At 41.6% G+C, this 21,578-nt stretch overlaps 1 protein-coding gene across 1 annotated transcript in view; it reads left to right on the plus strand.

The window, feature by feature from the left end:
• The window catches only part of LOC141139839 (probable cation-transporting ATPase 13A4), a 156,966-nt gene extending 135,595 nt beyond the window's left edge, over window positions 1–21,371 (plus strand). Inside the window, exons 27-30 of the mRNA XM_073626363.1 lie at window positions 248–441; window positions 3,296–3,384; window positions 6,384–6,464; window positions 18,077–21,371. Coding sequence (XP_073482464.1) covers window positions 248–441; window positions 3,296–3,384; window positions 6,384–6,464; window positions 18,077–18,295 — 583 coding nt within the window. The 3' untranslated portion in view covers window positions 18,296–21,371. The remainder of the gene's footprint in view (window positions 1–247; window positions 442–3,295; window positions 3,385–6,383; window positions 6,465–18,076) is intronic.
• Window positions 21,372–21,578: the final 207 nt, after the last annotated feature.

Here is a 21,578-nt window from a genome sequence, read left to right on the forward strand (position 1 = left end):
CTTGAAAAATCCTACCTTTCGCCAGGACTGAGCACTGACATAATTTGTCTAAAAGAAGTTTGTTTTTTCAGCCCTATATTAAACATCTTTTTTTCACTCTAGTATATTTACAGATTAGGAGTGATTAATATACAAATGTCTGATTATGTTTGCCAAAATAAAGGTGTAAGGCTGTACAGTAATCTGACTTTCCAAATATGTATCTAAAGATCCTACAGCTAACCTATTTGTTCTTTCCACCCTCCAGAGCATGCCATCCAGCCAATAATACCTCATTTAATCTGAGTAGTGGCAATGATACCTCCATGTCCCTGCCTGAAAAGACTGAATACCAGAGCTATGAAAACACTACTGTCTGGCTACTGAGCACTATTAATTGCCTCATTGTAGCCTTTGTGTTCTCAAAAGGAAAGCCGTTCAGACAACCTATTTATACTAACTGTAAGTAATATACCTATAACATTCAGAAGATTTTAAAAAGGTGATTCTGTCCTGTGCTGCATTGGGTGCATTGTGACAAATAAAAAAAATGGGTCAGTGGTGATAGAGGCAGAGGTCCTGGGTTCTTATGAGGCACTCCAATTATTCCTTTATAGGGGTTCCTGAGCCCCCTACCCCCTTACTTGAACTATGTGTTCTAATATTAGAGTGTGGTGCAGACTCCGGATGATTCCCCTAGCTGATACTAATCGACGGTCCCTCACATACTGCTCTCTGGAACAATATAAATCTTCAGGATCTCTTCCAAATTCCGAAGCCAGCCATTTGGGCAACAAGAGGGATTAACGTTCAAGGGGATTTGTTTTTTGACAATAAATTTCCACCATTTGATGTATTGAAAATGATCCCTGCCAAATAGTTACTTATTCCAATACTTTCAATTACGTCATGCATGCTTCAGTTTTCTGGAGCCTCTTTGAGTTTGGTGATAATAAAATTGTAGAAAGGTTCTTAGCAACCCAGTCTAGTGAATGTTCAAGGTGCCCCTGCTTCAATGCAAATTTGTCTTCATGCCTTCTGGATTTGTCCAGCTATCTATGACTACTGGGCTCAAGTTTTACAACCCGTCCATGCAATTATGGCTTTTTGGGTGTCCCAGGATATTTACCCTTGTCTGTTGAGCCTTTTGAACTCCTGGGCTGTTGGAAAAGCAACCAAAACATTGTTTAGTATAATGCTCTATTATGCTAGGAAAGCTATTGTCCTTCATTGAAAGTCCCCTACACCACCTACTCTTAAGTAGAGGTCAATTGCAAACGCTGGTCTGTCCCCATACATGGCCACCTATAATAGCAGAGGATGTCTCTCTTATTTTGGGAAAGTGTTCTCCCCATGGCTAGAGAATTCTGACCCTTTTGACCCATTTGACCCTTTATTTAAGAACGGAAGCTTGAGCAATGTCCTAAGCTAAACTAGTTACTTTTAAACTACTTTGCTCTTGTATTTGGTATTAAGTGCCACTAAAACTTTGTCTTGTGGCCTTTAAGGGACTTTCCTTCTGTTGTTGTGGGGCTTGGCGACTGGTCCTCTGGACCAGTGGTTCTCAACTCCTGTCCTCAGGACCCACTAACAGGCCAGGTTTGCAAAATAACTGAAATACATCACAGGTGATATCATTTGCTGTTCAGTGACTGCAGCATTCTAGTCTGCATCTCCCCATGGTAATACCTAAAATCTGGCCTGTTGGTGGGTACTGAGGACATGTGTTGAGAACCACTGCTCTAGACTACCTTACTGAAATTTATGTATGAGTTGATATTATTGCAATGATTTCTGCTTTATGTTACAACAGGAAATTCTATGTATCACCTTTAACCCTGTTGTTGATTCTGATGGTGGTGTGAGATAGGGTGGAGTGCAGCTTGTTTGTTAGTTCGTCTATTGTTAATGGGTTTGTTTTTTTGTTTTTTGACCTGTATTTTTTTTCTGTCTTCTATTTTGTAAATCACAATAAATGTAATATATATATATATATATATATATATATATATATATATATATATAATTACATTTATTGTGATATATATGTATATTTTATTATATATATATATATATATTCTATAGATATAGATAGATATATATATATAATCTATATCTATCTTGTTCACAAAGGATCCTGAGGAAACCTCCACTGTTTCTTTCCTGGAAAGACTTTTGGTAAATATCAGATTCTGTCAGTGATGTCAGTGATCAGGGCTTTTTTTCAGCAGGGAAACAGTTTTGGCACCTCCAGCACAGAATGTATGTAATGACGAGGGTTACTATAGTATGCTGGAGGGACTACTGATGGTGGCTGTTGGGGAATCTATGGTCGCTGGGGGGGGGGGGATCTATTGTTTTGGGGGGGTCTAGTGTTGCTGGGGAGGTTTATTGTTGCTGGTGGAGGATCTATTGTTGTGGGAGGGGGGGGTTACTTGTTGCTGGAAGGGATCTACTGTTGAGGGAAGGGTCTATTATTGCTAGTGGGGGTCTATTGTTGTTGGGGGTTGTCTATTGTTGGCTGCAAGGGATCTATTTTATTGCTTTTCTTGTTATCAGTATCAAATTCTATACAAATTACTTGATTCTGTATTGTCTAGAAGGGAGGGTACTGGGAGGTGGGTAGGGGGTGGAACCTAAGGTCGGTGCTCAGAGGTGTGTAGGGGGTGGAGACAAGGGGTGATTCGAAAGGAGGGAGTTCCTGCACCTGTTCCCTGAGAAAAAAAGCCCTGTCAGTGATGATTAGGGCAGTGGTCCTGGGCTCTTATGAGGCACTCCAATTATCCCTTTGTAGAGTTTTAGAGCATGGTGCAGACTCAGTGTTTCCCCTAACTGATACTAATCGATGGTCCCCACATACTCTTCTCTGGAACAATCCAGAGAGAACAATCTAGAACAAAAAAATAGAATTTATAAAAAATATATATAACATGATCACAGTTCATAATGGATCCTGGGGAAACCTCCACTGTTTCATTCCTGGAAAGATTTGTGGTAAATACCAGATTCTGGCTAAGTCCTATACAATATTTCAGCTGTATGTCAGAAGTGAAATTATAAATAAGATTTATGAATATAACGAAAAGTGTGCAAAGCCCTTCACATACTGTAACGGCATAAAAGTACTGTAAGTCAAATGTGAGAGAATACTTTGCTAACTGGATTTTAAAATAGGGTTCAACCAGGTTGAAGGATGTAGGTTTTCATTTAAAAAAAAAGATTAATGGCTTTTCTAACATAATTCATTCATATGTAAAAATAATTTGGGGTAAGAGAGACAAATCCAAAAATAAATTCCTGATTCTTTTTTTTTCAGATTTATTTGTAATTGTGATTTTAGTCCAGCTCATAGTTTGCATCTTCCTGCTGTTTGCAAATATTTCACATTTATATGTTGTGATGGAGGTACGTGTAACATTTTGCTAATTACAGTAGATTTCTAAATCTGCTAATATTATTATTATTATTATTATTATTATTATTATTATCATTATTATACACGATTTATTTAGCGCCAACAGTTTACGCAGCGCTTTACAATGTGGAGGGGGGAACAGCACAATCACAGTACAGTTCAATACAGAAGGGACAGAAGGACCCTGCTTGTAGAGCTTACATTCTAAAGGGAGGGGTGGTGGTATAAAAGGTAATAGACGCAGGGACTGATTTGATGTGGGTGGCTACTATTTATTAAAATGTGTTCACACTAAACATTGCTTCTAAAACCCATATGCAACTGATTGTTCTGTAAAAATTGAACATTAAAGACAACCAGTAACAACTTGTCTTGTGCGAGAATTTTAACGTTCAATTTTAGATTATCATGTTTGTGCAACTGTAACCTACATGTTTTACAGTGTTTGAAACAAGCGTTCCTTCCAGAACACATGGAAGTGCCAACTGAGCCATTAGTTTTACCTTTCATGAGCCATTTCAGTGTTCAGTGTACTTCTGCATCTGGTAGGAGTGTTTAATAGGAGCCAGAAGCATCTGCCATGTACTCTCTTTCTTTCATCGCTCACATAAATAAGACCTTAGGAAATGGGAGTGTGTGAAGTCAGGAATTTACCATGGTAGCAGCTTCCAGACTTCAGGTGACCTATGACCACTCTCCAAAGTAAAGATCAGCAGGGAGTTATACAAATGTATAACTTTGAAAATGTAGTAGTAGTAGCAGTAAGCACAGCAGTTGTAGTTATAGTTGTATTGAATATTCAGATTAAAGCTTAGTGGTTAATGATTCTTTTTAATGTGTGAATGCTAATTTTTTCAAATCTGACACACTGGAATCTGGCATAATAAATGCTGTAATCGATATTCTTTATCTTTCTTATTTCATTTTTTCCATTCATATTTTAATGTGAATCTATAAGCTATTGTAAACTTTTAAAACTTCAAGTTGCTATCACAACTTTTGCCAGAAATGTTTCTTCCGTGTGCCCCTCTGATTCTGGTTTTACATTGTTACAAAAGCCTCTACTTCCCTGACTTGAGCCCTCTGAAGCTGCACCCTCCCTGCAAACGGGCCCCTTTTCCAATTGGAAAGGCTTTACTAGCTAGTAAGGCTAGTTAAAAAAAAACACAGAAACTGTGTGGCACACAGAATAGGATTTTCTAGTGAACAAAGGTAATAACAATAGTAACAGGTACAGCTGTGGACAGATTTGTCATTACCCTAACAGCTCATTAAAACAAAGCTTCAATCCTCCTGAAAAGTGATGAAATTAAAAGCAATTGTATACCTGCATGCTTTTGTCAAAGGATAAAGCAAAGAACGAGTGAAAATAGATAAATTATTGCTTCTTCTACATAGGCGGCCCGAGCAGAAGTGGGAGCTGGGCACCTGTCAAAACTAGGTACCCACCCCCCCCCCCCCAAAAAAAAAATGACATGCCAAATGTGTCATGTAAAGGGGTGAGGAGTCCTTAAAGCGGAAGTTCCACTTTTGGGTGGAACTCCACTTTAAGGTTCAAGGGAGTGTAGCCAATAACCCTTGGCGTGGCCAGAAGAGGAAAATCAACCCCAGCTTTAACAGAGGGATACTGCGAATGGTAGAAAAAAGGTCCAAGGAACTCCCAAACAGATACCAGCTGAAGTCAAAGGTCAAGGTACATCAGTGTCTGATGGCACCATCCTTTGCTTTTTGAATGGCAGTGGGCTGAAAGGAAGAAGACACATAAGTACTCCACTGTTGAAAGAAAAACATAAAACATAGACTTAAACTTGCAAAAAAATGCATAGTGACAAGCCATAATGTTTTCTGGGAAGATGTTATTTGGATAGATGAAAACTGGAGCTGGCAAGTCACATCATGTTTACAGATGAAAAATGAAGCTTTTAAAAAGAAAAGAACACTGTACCTACTGTGAAACATGGAGAAGGCTTGGTTATTGTTTGGAGTGGATTTGCTGAATGTGGCACGGGTTCCCTGAATCTGTGCAGGACACAATTGGAGAAACTTCCTGCTCCGTGTCAGAAATCTCTGTCTCAGGCACAGGATAATGAAACAAAAGTAAAAGCACCCAAAAATGGATGACAAAACATTGGACTATTCTGAAGTGGCCTTCAATGAGCCCTGATATGAATTCTATTGAACATCTATAGAAAGCTGAAACACACAGTCTGGAGAGCGAACCACTAAAACCTGGGGCAGCTGAAGCAGCTTGCTCAAGAGAAGGCAAAACTACCTGTTGGTAGATGCAGAAATCCCATTGAGAGCTACAGAAATCACATGTTTGCTTTCAAAGGTTGTGTAACAAAATATTACGTTAAGTGTCCCATAATTTTCGTTCATTCCATTTTAATTTTTTTTATTATTTAATATATTCTGTTTAATCAAAAATCAAAAGCAATGTCTGATTTTGTGAAATATGCAAAGAACAATGACAGATGCCATTATTGTTGTGAGTTTCAGTGCCATTTCAGAAAAAAACTGCAGGTTCTTCTTTTTTCGTGGAACAGTACCGACAAATGTGTCCATGGCTGTAAATGTTTAAAATGATTGACTAGTTAGCTTTGTGTCCAATAGGAAAAGTTTCACTTGCTACAATGTGGTCTCTCTGCAAATATTTAATATCAAAAATAGAAACTTTGCATAGGCACAGACTTCCAGTTTGTCTATAGATGCAACACTGGATACAGATGATACTCCAAGAGGCTGTAGGTGGAATTACATTTAACAAGTGTTTCATCTTCCCTGTAGAATCTTAATAAATTGTATAGTAAATGTGGAGTACAGGTTACACTTTAAAGAAGGGCTTGTTTTGCTGAAAGTTAATAATTGTAATATTCACCCGTGTTATCTTGACTGCCATGCATGCCTGTTTTTGGGCGTATATTTGCAAATTATGAATGAGGTTTTGTAGGTAATTTACTACGAGTGTCACTTTTTTTTGTCTTTTTAGCTTGTTTGTACACCTCTCATATGGAGAGGATCCATCATAATAATGCTGCTTATTATATTAGGCCTTTCCTATGCTACAGAGGTAAGTAACCAGCATAAAGACATTGTGATTGTGTTTCAGTATTTTTATTCCTCTATGGATTTATCTTATAGCTTATAGAGAGGCATATCCTGAAATATTAGATGTTGACAAATGAATATGTTTCAGATTTAATAGAAACTAAAAAACTCACTAAAATACTATATCCAATTGGGGCCATTTATCTGTCTGCAGCGTGTTAACTAATGGTTGACTTGGTTTTTTAATGTATTTGTATTTTCTAAGATATGTCATTTTATGTTTAGGGTTGGGAAAAGTTAGAACCTTTGTTAGGTTTTAATGTCGTTTATGGTCACGTTGGGAAAATTCAATTGATTTCCTGTCTTGACAGTGTTGACACTTGAATGGAAAGTGACATTTCTTAAACAAGGAAAGAACATGCTAGTAATTGTACTGTTACCAGGAAAGAAAAGTAAAGCTGGGTACACACAGACCAAGAATCGGCCTAAAGCAGTCACTTCGGCAGGAACTGGATGACTTTCCTATGGGGGCACTTGTGTGCTATATCCTGAGCCAGGCTGTTTGTGTCTATTCAGACACACAGCCTGGCTCAGCCCTGCCCCCCCCACCCTCGGGAGAGGGAGAAATTCTGCTGCAGACTTGCACAGTGCTGGATGTAGATCAGGATCGGGTAAGTATTTAGGGGGGGAGCTGTGGGGGGAACTACGATTAAGTTTTTATTTTTTTTTTAATCTTCATGCACAGAATGCATTACGCTAAAAAAAAAAAAAAAAGAAAAAACTTTTACCCTTTCAACCACTTTATGCTGTGGTCACATGATCATCCAATGCCAGGTCCTTCTCTTCTCTGTCCTTCTTCTGGGTGTCCACATCCCTGCCTGCGGGACTTGGATAATTAGTAGTCCCCGCAGGAGGAAATGGTATCAACGAGAGACCTGGATGTTGAGCTGGCAGGGTGGGCTAGAGGGGGTTAGGAGCAAAGGACAGGTTAAAAAAATAGATTTCTTTTTCATACATCATGGGACACAGAGTTAGGCTAATATTCATTACCTGCTGCATTATACTCTCCAGGTGAATGGACACTGGTAAACTAAAGGTCTTTAGACAGGAAGTGATCCCCTATATAACCCTTCCCATACAGGGAGTACTTCAGTTTTTTACCAGTGTCTGCAAGGAGGATGGCACGGTTGTTTGAGCTCTCTGAGCTCCAGGTCCCTAGTCCCACAAACGGTTCTTAAATGAATCAAGGGATTGAGCGATCTGATCCATTTGACACAGGCTTTAAATGCTTTGATAAATGGTACCCGAGCTTTGCAAAGAAGACTCAAGATCCTGCAAGGTTTTGCCTGTAATGCGCCCTCCGGGCACTGGACCCTGGGGAGTGGAATCCTGGAAACTACAGCGCTAAGGCATTCCTGCAGTGTGCTGTACAGGTCCAAGGGAGTGGACCCTAAACATGAAAAGGGTACCCAGTCCTTGAAGGTCCTCAAGTGACAGGAACCCACCGTGAAGGGTGAAGATTAGTTTCTAAGCTGCTCTGCGTCTGGATGGGTAAGTGAAACCCCTTTATTATTATTGTGGGGTGTCCCAGTGATTGTAACAATCAGTCAAGCTAGCTAAAGGCTGGACACCTGTGAGCGGTGACCATACGGGGGAGTTTTTGGGCTAGCTGTGGGTGTTTGCAAAGTGTACCTTTTTTTGCTTGTGTCTGGCTGTTTTTTACCTGTATGATGGAGCACAATTTTTCGCCTTGGCTCACCATGGCGCACGCGTGTTCGCAAAAGCGCCGCTGGACTCAGCAGTTTGTTTGGCGGCCATGGCGCACACGGCTTCACCGCACATCCGCCGTAGCCTTTGTCTGGGGGCACGAAGATTCACATCATACGCAAATTCGGCCACGCCCGTTCGCAGGGATTGTACACATGTGTGTGCGCACGCATGCGCAGAATGTTCCAGCGCACAGCCAGCTTATTTAAGCTGTGTATGCCAAGCATGCGGTGCTTCCAGAAAGCAGCTGTGGGACACAGAGCAGGCTCTGAACCAGGCACTTGCAGCAGTTCATTTCTCCTTACCCGGGTCATGTGAGTCAACAGGTGTTGCTTGGCAGGCTAAAGGTGCTTAGCAGGATTGTTGCATAGGGGCTTGGTGAGCCCTATTAAAGGGTCTCCCTTCTGAAGTGTGTTAATACTACACCCAGGTACTCCCTTTTTGTGACTAACACTACAGGGAAGGAAACAGCTATGTCATCAGTAGTTCCTGATCAACCTAGTAGTATCCCTAGTGTTGTATTCCCTGAAGGACCAGAGGCTTCCGGGTAATCATAGCCGCTGCACCATCTGAGATTTTGCCTACAGTCAACGCTGCTGCTTCACCCTTTATCACTAAAGATGAACTTTCCTCCCTAGCCAGGTTAGACCACAGGATTGCTGGCATAATTACCTCCATCCCGCAGGGTGGCAAGAAGCGTGACAGATCCCCCTCCCCGGAGCCACTAGTCTGGAGCAGGAATGGGTTGAGGATGGGCAAGAGCTTAAAGCTCAGGATTCTGTGGATGGCCTGGCGGATGAGTCTGCTTCCAAGCAATCTGGACAAGAAGATATCCAGTTGGTGTCTGCCTTCAATCACAGAGGCTTTTGATCCTGACTCTTACCAAAATGGTTTGTTCTGCCTTTAAGTTGCCTCTTGCAGTGATTACTGAGCCTCCCTGCTCCTCTTTGGGATCCCTGAAGCCTCTTCAGGCCACACAAGCTTTCCCCTTACACCCTCTGTTGGAACAGGTAGAGTATGCTGATTGGGAACCTCCTGACAAGATTTGATTTTTGTTCCTCCTAAAAGGTTTTCCCTTTTATATCCCATAATGAAAAGTTTGTTAAGAAGTGGAGCATGCCAGCGGTAGATGCAGCAGTCTCTTCCTTAAACAAGAACTTAACTTGTCTGGTAGATAATGCACAGGGCTTGAAAGACCCTGTTGACAAGAAATTGGAGTTATTATTAAAACCTTCCTTTTCTTTGGCCAGTTCAGCTATTCAGCCAGCTGTTGCAGCAATTGGTATCTGCCAGTCCATAAAGGATCAGATCAGACGGCCTGACATGCCTAACCAGGATGATGATCTGCCTGAAAAATAAGGCAGATATTCCTTGAGTGCTGTGTTTTTTGTTGTTGACGCCTTAAAGGATTCAATACAGCAGGTTTCTTGTTTGGCTCTCTTGTCTGTACATATGCCCAGACTTTTTTGACTTAACAACTGGTCAGCCGAGCTTCCCAGTAAAAAATTATTGGCAGGTTTCCCCTCTTCATGGGGAATGTTTATTTGGTGATCATTTGGACATACATATTCAAAAGATTTCCTGAGGGAAGAGTTCTCTACTTCCTGTGAAGAAAAGCACCAGGCATCCCTCGTTTAAAACTTCAGGGACTGCTTCCTCAAATGTCTCAGCGACAAGGCAGTTCCGCTGTAAACAGGGCGCTAGGGCCAGGGGCAAGCTGCAAGGCCAGGGCCAGAAAAAGCCCTGGGTCCAAAATCCTTCTAAACCTAGCACCAAGCCCTCCTTTTTGGACATTTGGAGAACAATAATTCCGGATGAGTGGGTCACCTCAAATATATCCCGGGTTACAAGCTGGAGTTGCGGGGAGTTCCCTCTCATTTCCTCTCAGAGGTTCCCAGCGTTCCCTCAGATCCTCCAAAAAAAGACTTATTGCTTCAGGCACTTCATCATTTAGTGCATCAAGGAGTAATTGTAGAGGTTCCTGTATCCGAAAGGGGCACAGGGTTTTACTTGAACCTGTTTATGGTTCAAAAACCAAACGGGGACACAAGGCCCATTTTGGACCTGAGATCCCTGAACCAGTATCTACTGATCCAGTCCTTTCGGATGGAGTCTGTCCGCTCAGTAGTAGCCTCAATCCAGATGGGAGACTTTCTAGCCACCATCAATATAAAGGACGCATATTTACAGGTACCTATCTTTCAGCCTCATCAGAGGTTCCTGCGATTTGCAGTAGAGGAACATCATTTTCAGTTTGTGGCTCTACCCCTCGGGCTTGCTACAGCTCCCCGGGTGTTCACAAAGGTCCTAGCACCAGTACTGGGTCTTTTAATGGCCCAAGGGATCCTGGTGCTCGGGTAACTGGACGATCTCCTGCTCAGAGATCACTCATTACAGGCTCTAGAACAGAGCATAACATGCACAGTGCAATATTTGGAAAGCTTAGGCTGGATCATAAATACCAGAAAAGTCAACCTTGAGACCAGCTCAAAGTCTAAAATATTTAGGTCAAATCCTAGATACAGTCCAAGCAAGAGTATTCTTGCCACCCGCAAGGATCTGTGCCCTGAACAATCAGGTGCATCAGATAAAGGGCACCAGACAATCCTCAATTCAGCTCTGTATGAATCTTCTAGGGAGGATGGTATCCTCCTTCAAGGTGGTGCCCTATGCCCAGTTCCATTCCAGGCCTCTACAACAAGACGTCTTGTTAGCTTGGAACAGGAGAGGACAAGCCCTGGATTATCCAATGTTCTTATCTCCTCGGGCACACTTAAGCCTAAACTGGTGGCTGCAGGACCTGCGAAAGGGAAAATCCTTCCTGGTAACTTGGAGAGTACTGACTATAGATGCCAGTCTCTCAGGCTGGGGAGCAACCCTATATGGGCTCACAGCTCAGGGGAAATGGTCAAGGACAGAACAGATCCTGCCCATCAATGTCATGAAATTACGGGCAGTAAGTCTAGCCCTACGGTCCTGGATGGTGGAGCTTCAGAACTGCCCTATCAGGTTTAAGTCCGACAGTGCCACTGCAGTGGCCTATATAAACCACCAAGTTGGTACCAGGAGTCGTTCAGCTTTGAAAGAGGTGAACCACATACTAGCTTGGGCAGAGGGACATGTGCCAAATATATTGTCAGTCCATATCCCGGGAGAAGAGAACTGGAAGGCAGATTATCTCAGCCACCAGCAGATCTTCCCGGGGGAATGGTCCCTATACCCAGGGGTATTCCAGGAAATTTGCCCATGTTGGGGATGGCCAGAGGTCAATCTACTGGCATCCAGGTTCAACAACAAGCTACAGCAGTTTGTGTCCCGAACAAGAGATCCTCTGGCAATCGGAGCAGATGCTCTGGTAGTTCCATGGAGCCAGTACTCCCTGGTTTATGCTTTCCCTCCGATCTCTCTCCTTCCACATTTGTTGCGCAGGATTTGGAGAGAGGGAGTTCCAGTCATTCTGGTCAATTGGATCAAGGTATTGGGGTTGGGACTTTATATGAGGCAATAACTGCGATTTTCCTCCATCCCTAATAATTTGGAAAAAAAGAGGAAAAGGTTGGGACTTTGTGTGAGGCACACTGTTACATATCATAGTATGAACCAATAAATGTAAACAAAAAGGCAAACAAGACATGGTAGCATAATAAAATGATAAAATTGCATAGTAAATAATGGGTAACATATAAACCTTATATTGCAATCAATATATAGTACACACTGAGCTTGAAATAAAACTTAATAGATCTAGGAATGCAAGCCAAATTGTAAAGGTAGCATATAACTAAACAACAATGGATTGGTGCATAATGATATTAAGATGGTATTCAGGTAGGATGGTAAAACATGGGGGAATGTGACGTTGCATCATAGGAAAGCTCTACGCGTTTCGTGGTTAGTATATCACTCGTCAGGAGCAGATGCAGGGTTTGGGATTATCTAGGATAAATTGCCAAAATTAATATAATAAAAAATATGAAAAGAAAAATAGGGAATAAAAAGGAAAGAGGGGGAGCAGACAAGGATCCCAACCACTCTTACCTTGCCTGTCCAGGGTTCCCACGATGTCGACACCCCAGCCAATTTGTGGATTGGCTCTCGGGTGCTGTTGCCGCCATTATGTCCCGTTCCCTACTGCACATGTGCGAAGCACGCTGCACTTTCTGAATGGTGCGGAGGAGGGGGTGTGGGTTACAGATTATAGGGTGGGTCTTAAACAGGAAGGGGTTTGGCCTTGACAGGGAGGGGTCGGTCATATTTAAATTAGGGGGTGCACGAGTTCAGTCAGGCCTAGGGCAGCACAAAACCTAAATACACCACTGGTGTCTACCCTAGTGAATGCTAGAAAAGTTGTTACTAGGAAGATCTATCATAAGGTCTGGAAGACTGCTTGGTGTGAAGCCAAAAAATGGCATCCTAGGAAATACGTGATTGGGAGAATTCCCTCTTTTCTACAGTCAGCTGTGGAAATCAAATTGGCTTTGAGTACAATCAGAGGTCAAGTTTCGGCCCTATCAGTATTCTTCCAAAAGCCTTTAGCCTCCCATTCACTGATCCGAACCTTTATGCAGGGAGCAACTCGCTTGCTTCCCCCCATTAGGTCACCCATGTGTCCTTGTGACTTGAACTTGGTGCTGTCTGTGTTACAGAAACAACCATTTGAGCCTATCAAGGAAATTCCATTAGACTTGCTGTCACACAAGCTAGCCTTCCTGGTGGCCATCACCTCGGCTAGAAGGGTGTAGGAATTGGCCGCGTTACGACCTTTTCCATTCTTTTGCCAAAAGTGGTGTCGGCCTTTCATTTAAATCAAGACATTATTTTGCCTTCTTTTTTCTCTCAGCCTCGTTCGTCGGAAGAGAGACGACTGAATTTTTTGAACGTTGTCTGGGCAGTCGAGGTTTATTTGTCTAGATCTGCAGAGATCCGAGGATCAGACTCTTTTTTTGTTTTACCAAAAGGACCCAAGAAGGGGCAGGCAGCTTCCAAAGCTTCCATTGCCAATTGGGTCCGTCAATTGGTCGTTCAGGCCTATGGTCTGAAACTTAAAGCTCCTCCCTTTAGGGTGAGAGCTCATTCTACCAGGGGTGTAGGAACCTCCTGGGCTCTTCGCCATCAGGTATCTGTGGCTCAGATTTGTAAGGCTGCTACCTGGTCTTTAGTGCATACATTCACAAAATTTTATCAAGTGGATGTTCGAGTAGCCAAGGATTCGTACTGCGGGCTGCCGTATAAGGTTTGATGGCTATTGTTTGGCAGGGTGTTTCCCTTCCCTCAAGGCTATTACTCTGGGACGTCCCTGCAGGTAATGAATATTAGCCTAACTCTGTGTCCCATGATGTATGAAAATACTTACCTGTAAAATCCTTTTCTTTGAGTATGTCATGGGACACAGAGGTCCCTCCCCTCTTTTTGAGGATTCAGTGCTTGCTACAAAACTGAAGTACTTCCTGTATGGGAGGGGTTATATAGGGGATCACTTCCTGTCTAAATACCTTTGGTCTACCATTGTCCATTCACCTGGAGATGAAGTATAACCCAGCAGGTAATGAATATTAGCCTAACTCTGTGTCCCATGATGTACTCAAAGAAAATGATTTATTTATTTTAATTGTAAACATCAGTATGCTATAAATATGATATCACACCTCAATCCACTTTAGCAACATGATAGAAACATTGCATGAAGACAACGCCACCAGCCAGGTTCTTAGGTTCTTTTAAATGTAAAATAACATTTTATTTATTAACAAACACGTGTTTGAAACCACATATCCAGCAACCTGAATATGTCTTATTACGCAAACAATATATAAGCTGCAGTCCAGTAAAGCTTTATGTATCTGCAACAATAGCTACCTCTCTGCTTGCACTCTGAATATTTGGCTAAAGAATAGATTGTGTCTCTGCCTTTCAGCAAACTCTGCGATGTGATGTTGAGTAAATAAAATTTGTAATAATATCCAGCAAGAGCGTCCCAAACCGTGGCGGCTGTTTTTTTGGGGGGGGGCAACAAACAACCGCCATGGAGTGGCACTAGCACAACTGCCACCTACCCCTCCCCCTCGCGGCTCGGCAAGGCATCTTCCAGCGTGATGGGCTCGGGGAAAGCTGCTCCGGTGTCCTCTCCTGGAGCAGCTTCCACGGTGCGTCTTCTCTCTGCTCCTCCCGGCATTAGGCATCCAGTAGGATCGCCGGACATTTTGGCCAATTCGGGAAATGGGTTTCATACCTGCTTGGCCAGGAGGAGGATCAGTGTTGCAACACTAATATTCATTCCCTGTTGCAACACACCTGGATGGGCTCTGGACACAGCCTCTGCAACCCGAGCCCAACCTATTTTGAAGACTATTAGAGCCTCTGGCTCTAGTCAGGTCCTTAAAAAAAAATCAGGCAGCTGTAATTCATGTGCCCGGTGCCATGAATGTATATATAATATATACACACAGTACTATGCAAAAGTTTTAGACAGATGTGAAAAAATTCTGTAAATTAAGAATGCTTTCAGAACTAGAAGTGTTAATAGTTTTATTGTATCAATTAACAAAATGGAAAGTAAATGATCAAAAGAAAAAATGCAAACCAAACAAATATTTGATGTGACAACCCTTTGCCTTCAAAACAGCATCAGTTCTTCTAGGTACACTTGCACACAGTTTTTGAAAAAACTTGGCAGGTAGGTTGTTCCAAACATTTTCAGCAACCATCCACAGATCTTTTGTAAATGTAGGCTGCCCGAAATCTTTCTGTCTCCTCATTTAATCCCAGATAGACTCAATGATGTTGAGATCAGGGCTCTGTTGGGGGCCAAATCATCACTTCCAGGGCTCCTTGTTCACCTTTATGCTGAAGATAGTTCTTAATGACATTGGCTGTATGTTTGGGGTCGTTGTCCTACTGCAGAATACATTTGGGGCAAATCAAAAAGCTTCCCGATGATAATACATGAAGGATAGGCATATGTGCTCCAGCTTTGGAGACTCTGAAAACTATAGAGTTAGGACCACAGTATATAGGGGAGCTTTGGCGTGGGTACAGCTTACACAGCTATTTGAAAATGTGTGCAGATTTAACCCTTTGTTTTTTTACGTGAATTGTTAGACAGGGTCAACTTGGTTGTTTTGCAAGCTGGTTGGTAAGTGTGCTGGGAAATCTTTTGTTTGTTTTTTGTAATGGATAAGTATCTGCCTGTATTTCTTAGCATTGAGGACACCATTGATCCTAACCAAATCTCCAACTCCATTTGCAGAAATGCTGCCCCAATCTCGCAACCTCCACCATGCTTCACTGTTGCCTGTAGATACTCATTATTGTACTGCTCTCCAGCCCTTCGTGCCTCCTGCTATAGCCAAATATTTCAAATTTTGATTCATAAGTTCAGAGCACCTACTTCCATTTTTCTGCACCTCAGTTCCTACATGTTCATGCATGAGACTTGAAAACAAGGCTAAGCGACTCAACTATGCATGAAAACATAGGAAGTGAGATGCAGAAAAATAGCAGCAGGTACCAGTGGTGTATTTAGGTTTTGTGCTGCCCTAGGTCTGACTGAACTCGTGCACCCCCTAATTTAAATATGACCACCCCTCCCTGTCAAGGCCACACCCCTTCCTGTTTAAGACCCACCCTATAATCTGTAAACCACACCCCCTCCTCCGCCGCACCATTCAGAAAGTGCAGCGTGCTTCGCACATGTGCAGTAGGGAACGGGACATAATGGCGGCAACAGCACCCGAGAGCCAATCCACAAATTGGCTGGGGTGTCGACATCGTGGGAACCCTGGACAGGCATGTGTCCTAATATTGAAAGTCAGCAGCTACAGTATTTGTAGCTGCTGACTTTGGGCCCTTTCACATGGGCTGTCCGATCAGGTCAGTCTGTCACTTTTTCAGGCAGACCTGATCGGACGCTTCATTCACTTCTATGGAGCAGTGGATGTCAGTGGTGACATGTCTGCTGACATCCGCTCCTATCCGATCCGATCCTGTCTGCAAAATCCAGACGGATGGAGACCTGATTTTCCATCCGTCTGGCGGATCAGATGAAAATGGACAGGCGGATCCATTTTCATCAGATTCCCCCATAGAGGACAGCGGGGCTCCGACAGGTCTGTCCCTGCATAGTGAGTGGAGATGGACCTGTCATCTGCCTGCTCAGCGGGGATCAACGGAGCGATCCCCCGCTGAGCAAAGCTGAGTCCATCGGGAGGACCGCCCATGTGAAAGAGACCTTTTAAATTTTAAAATGGGGGGGAGCCGGAACTCCTCTTTAGTGAGTTTGAAATCATTTCAGCATGCATGGGGCACTTTGCACATGCTGAAATCAATGCAAACTCATTAAACAGTCCACATTCAGTGAAATTACACGCACTGCAAAGTTTGCAGTACATGAACTTTCACTAAATGTGGACTGTTTAATGAGTTTGTACCATGGATCACTTTGCAACATTATGATCTGTATATTTACAGATTGAGCACATTACAATAGTAATATAAATTAATTGAAATAGACGTGAACAAAATGCTTTAGGAAATAGTGGAAATAATGGAGTGAGAATCAAACAATCATCCAGTCTATAGGCAGCTGCTAAAAAAAATCCAGATGAGATCCAAACATAAAAATATAGCAGAAATGAGCTCTGTTAATTTCTGCTATAGCAATAGAAATTCATTTCACCTGTTGTCCTGGCCGCTGCCTTGGGTTCCCCTCAAGCTCCTCTCTCCCTCTCCTCCCATCATCACAGACACCCGGGCCGGGAGAAGATGCAGCCAGTGAACGAAAGCAGCACGGAGGAGGGTAGGCGGAGCATTAGGCTCCGCCTCCGACAGTCAGATGGAATGCAGCCAGTCACCGGCCGCTTATGGGGATGCCAGTCGCTCCACTCCCCTCGGCCAAGCACGCCCAAACAACTGCTGCCCATAATATTTACTAGGGCTGCACTACATCAAGACGGGAGGCAGTCACAGGGGGAAGCCGCGGGAGCCGGGACTCAGTAGGAAGGGTCGGGGGGCTTTTTCTCGTGCGGGGGGTGGCTTTCCTGCCGCCCCCCGCAAAGTGCCGCCCTAGGCCTGGGCCTTGTCGGCCTAGGCCAAAAGACAGCACTGGCAGGTACTCTGGACTGATGAGACAAAATATGTTATATTTGGCTGCAGCAGGAGACAGTTTGTTTCTCAAAGGGATGGAGAGCATTTACAAGTAACATCATTGATCTCAACATTGAGTCTGTCCGGAATTACTTGAAGGGACAGAAGGATTTGAGGCAGCCTACATCCACAGAAGATCTGTGGTTAGTTCTCCAAGATATTTGGAACAACCTACCTGCCCAGGTTCTTCGAAAACTGTGTGCAAATGTACCTAGAAGAATGATGCCGTTTTGAAGGCAAATGGTGGTCACACCAAATATTGATTTGATTTTTATTTCTCATCTGTTCATTTACTTTCCATTTTAATTGAAAAAAATAAAAAAATAAACTATTAACAATTCTATTTCTGAAACCATTCTTAATTTACAGCATTTTTTCACACCTGACTAAAACTTTTGCACAGTACTGGACATATACAGTATATATATATATATATATATTTTTTTACATTTGTAAATTTAACATGATAGGCAGTTTTACATACTGTATCTATAAATTATTTACAATATCAATATAAACATGATCAGTTTAGTTTGTCACATCTATGGTACCTTTTGATTGGTTATTGTATGTTACTGCTTTTTATACATTGTTCTTTGTCCTAGTCCATTTTTAATTTAACAATTAAAGATGTATATTTTTTAACTTTGAATCAGCTGAGAAACACTCTTAGGTCTTGATAACATGGAGTACATTTTTATATTTAATACCTATTTACTTTTCCAGGCATTTGTAATTGAAAACAGGATGCTTTGGGACATAATAAAACGCCTTACTCAATACAAATCAAAGAGTCCCTACAAGAAAATACGCCGAACTTTGGCCAAAGATTCTGAGTGGCCTCCAATGAACAAGAAAAACAATGCTGTCCCTACTGACTTAGCATTAGCAAGTGAAATGGGAGACTATATCAATCCAAGTTTTGAATTAAATGAGAAACTTTAACAAGTCTAACAGCTGGTGGTCAAGACCTATGGTGGGAATTCATTAAAATGGGTGCAGACAGAATCTGGAGCAGCTGTGCATATAACCAATCAGTTTTTACATACTGTTTTAAACCTTGTTTTTTGGACGCTATTCTCTAAGCCAGTGGTTCTCAACTCCAGTCCTCGGGACCCACCAACAGGCCAGATTTTAAGTATTACCTTGGGGAGTTGCAGACTAGAATACTGCAATCACTGAGCAGCAAATGATATCACCTGTGATGTATTTCAGCTATCTTGCAAACCTGGCCTGTTGGTGGGTCCTGAGGACTGGAGTTGAGAACCACTGCTCTAAGCGCTCTCTTTTTAACATCTGTACTAATAAATATTTGATACTTTTTATAAAAATTGCTTTCGGTCTTGTGTGTGTTTCAGTAAAGTCCACCAGCTGCAGGACAAGCTCTTGCATTTGTTTTTCTAGTGTTTTATTTTGGGATGTGGCACAGGTAGAGGTCTTGCATCTTTTTTCCAATCAGCTTCTAACTTCAGCTTGTTCAGTTAAGCTTTGAAAATGGAAGCTAGAAGCTGATTGGTTGTCATGCACAGCTGCTTCAGTCTTAGTAAATTCCCCTCTATGAATGTTCTATGATTTGACTTTAATTGGGTAGGAGGCAACCTCAATTCATCTTTTTACTATTGAGTGAAACAACAAAATGTCCAATGTAAATTATAGTCTTATAGCAAAGCAAATATATAAGAATCTCTAGGTCTTTTAAAGAGATAAGTGCCCTTATTTATGTCTTCATCCTGTACATTGTGGTAGGATTTTGTATTGTCATGTTTGCCGTCTCAAATTATATTTTCCTCATATAAACTGTGATGGCAGTAGCTTATGATATATTTTTTGTCTTTGTTTTCTAAAAAAATATTTCTAATATTACTTTAACTGCCACAAGTTTTTATATTGTTGTATGATAGTTCCACTAAATATTTTTTTTGAATATATGTTGTACATATGTTTTTTTTTTTTTTTTTTTTTTTTTATATTGACTACCAAGGAATGAATTTTGTCTGTTTATTTTTGCCCTTGGCAAAAAAAGCACTATCAAAAGAAACACTTTTTAGTGGTTTAAAAAAAAAAGTGGGGCTGCCCTTCTGAAAATGCCAGTGTGCCTGTGTATATAAGCGTATGTATAAGTCCAGAGAAAGTCTCAGAAATGTCAAGCATACTGACTTTTTTACAGGAGAGCTTAGCAATGGCAGCCTCTTTGTTTCTGTCATCATAGCAAGCTTTGAAATGCTAGGTTCCTTCACTATGGTATATGCATGACAAGGAGTGATGAGGAACTTGAATTTAAAAATAACCACTTTGACAATATTTTGCCTTTTTTTTTAAATATTCTCTGGCTAAGATGGCGCAAAATGTCTTTAGTGCTTCTATCTGTTTGTGTCCAAAGAGAGGCACTAAATTCAACAGATAAAATATACAAAGCAAAATGTATTTATTAAAATGCATTAATATAAATACTATGCTATTTTTAGTAACCTCTTATTAGATATATCCATCAATAAGTGCCTATCCTTTAACGTACTTGACTAAGGATAACTGTGCAAATCCAAAGCATCATTCTCATGCTGATGGACATTACAACTAAGTATAGCTGCATGTACAACCTTGACTGCTCTTCATGATGGTGCTTACTGATGGTTTGGCAAATTCTTGAAGCCTCTTGACCATTTTGAGAAATGGTCTGAGATCGTGACATCTACTATCATTATATAAAGCTATTTATTCATGGTTTAATATCTGTCTGAGGTATTTTAAACACGAGTAATCGTGGAGGCTGACTTTTGTACAACCAAGTGAACCTGAAAAACTGCCCAACTTCAGCGCATAGATGACTGACTGGCTTTTTTTTCAGAATTGTGCAACTCTTATATCAGAAACTCATTCGTTCCAATGGAGAAATATCTAAAAAAAAGTGCTCTACAAGCCTAATGCTACATGCACACTGGCCGTTTAGCCCCAGTGCAAGCCGTCCCAGGATTTTTGTGCATACTGCCTTTATCATGATAACCATTTGGTACAATGTCCAGCCAGGCTGTAGGCAGCACCTATGCCTCCTGAGCCCACAAAATGCCAGTCTGTGACACAGAGGGACTAGATGCTCAGTGTGAATAAGGCTTAATATGTGACCATACAGTACATGTGTGTATGGCCAACATAAGTAACCATCCATATTCCTATCGCACACAATCCTGGAAAAAGCTCTAAGCAGATGGGTGCTGTAGCAACTGCCAGCTGTAAACTGGAAGATGCGTGATGAAGTGTAAATATTTGCCAGCACACCACAGATCTTCGCGTCCAAATTTTCTTTTAATTGAAGCATGATCACATCACAAGCAAAAGAAGTGCAATGTTTCAGGAGCCAAACAGGACTTCTTCGCCAGGCCATGTTTGAAAGCAAAAATCCATGATGTGCTGGCAAATATTTACACTGCATCATGTATGGCCAACATGAGACCTGCACTTCAAATGACACAAAGCTGCTAATGGTATATATGGCGGTAGTTGGTCTGTGCAGAAATATCCTCCTGGAACCATACTTGTAATTTTGGTGTGGGAAATAAAAAAGGCAAAGTATAGTGTATTTTCAGTTAGTACATTCATTAGGTTAGTACAGTTTTAAACCTAATTTTGGTTATTTCTTCCACATTTTCTTCCATGTGTTTATTATTGTATTAAATATAGATATTTGCAGATTAGCCACTTTAGGGAGTTCTATATTTTGCCTGGCTTTTTTCTCTGCTTAACAACTTATGAGATGTGATATCAGCAACAGAATAAGGTGGCCATTGCAAAGACTTGTATTGTAAGAAAGGTCTGTAAAGGACAATTATTGTGTAACACTGTAAGGCAAGAAGCAGAGCTGCATAAATAATGAACAATAGAGCTGTTCTGTGTGCACAAATTACGAAATATAGAGGCAAGGTTTTTGAAACATTAGCACACATTGCACAGTGCTAGTGTTGTTTACGTTAAGCTGTTTCTATGTTTAATCAAATAAATATATTAATGGAGGAAAACTGCATTGTTATTGATTTTTTACAGTACGTAATGTAGATTAGGATTGGCCACTTTATGCCAACCTCTGATCACCAACAAGCAGATCTTTTATAGACTATAATGAAGTGTCATTATAAGAAATTTTTCTTCCAGATGTGTTGCCAAGGCCATTTCCACACAATACAGCTCTCGGGCAAGGTTCATGCTAGCCAGCACAATCAAACGCAGCTTTTTACCA

Source organism: Aquarana catesbeiana, linkage group LG04, assembly GCF_042186555.1.
Source record: "Aquarana catesbeiana isolate 2022-GZ linkage group LG04, ASM4218655v1, whole genome shotgun sequence".
Lineage (NCBI taxonomy): Eukaryota > Metazoa > Chordata > Amphibia > Anura > Ranidae > Aquarana > Aquarana catesbeiana.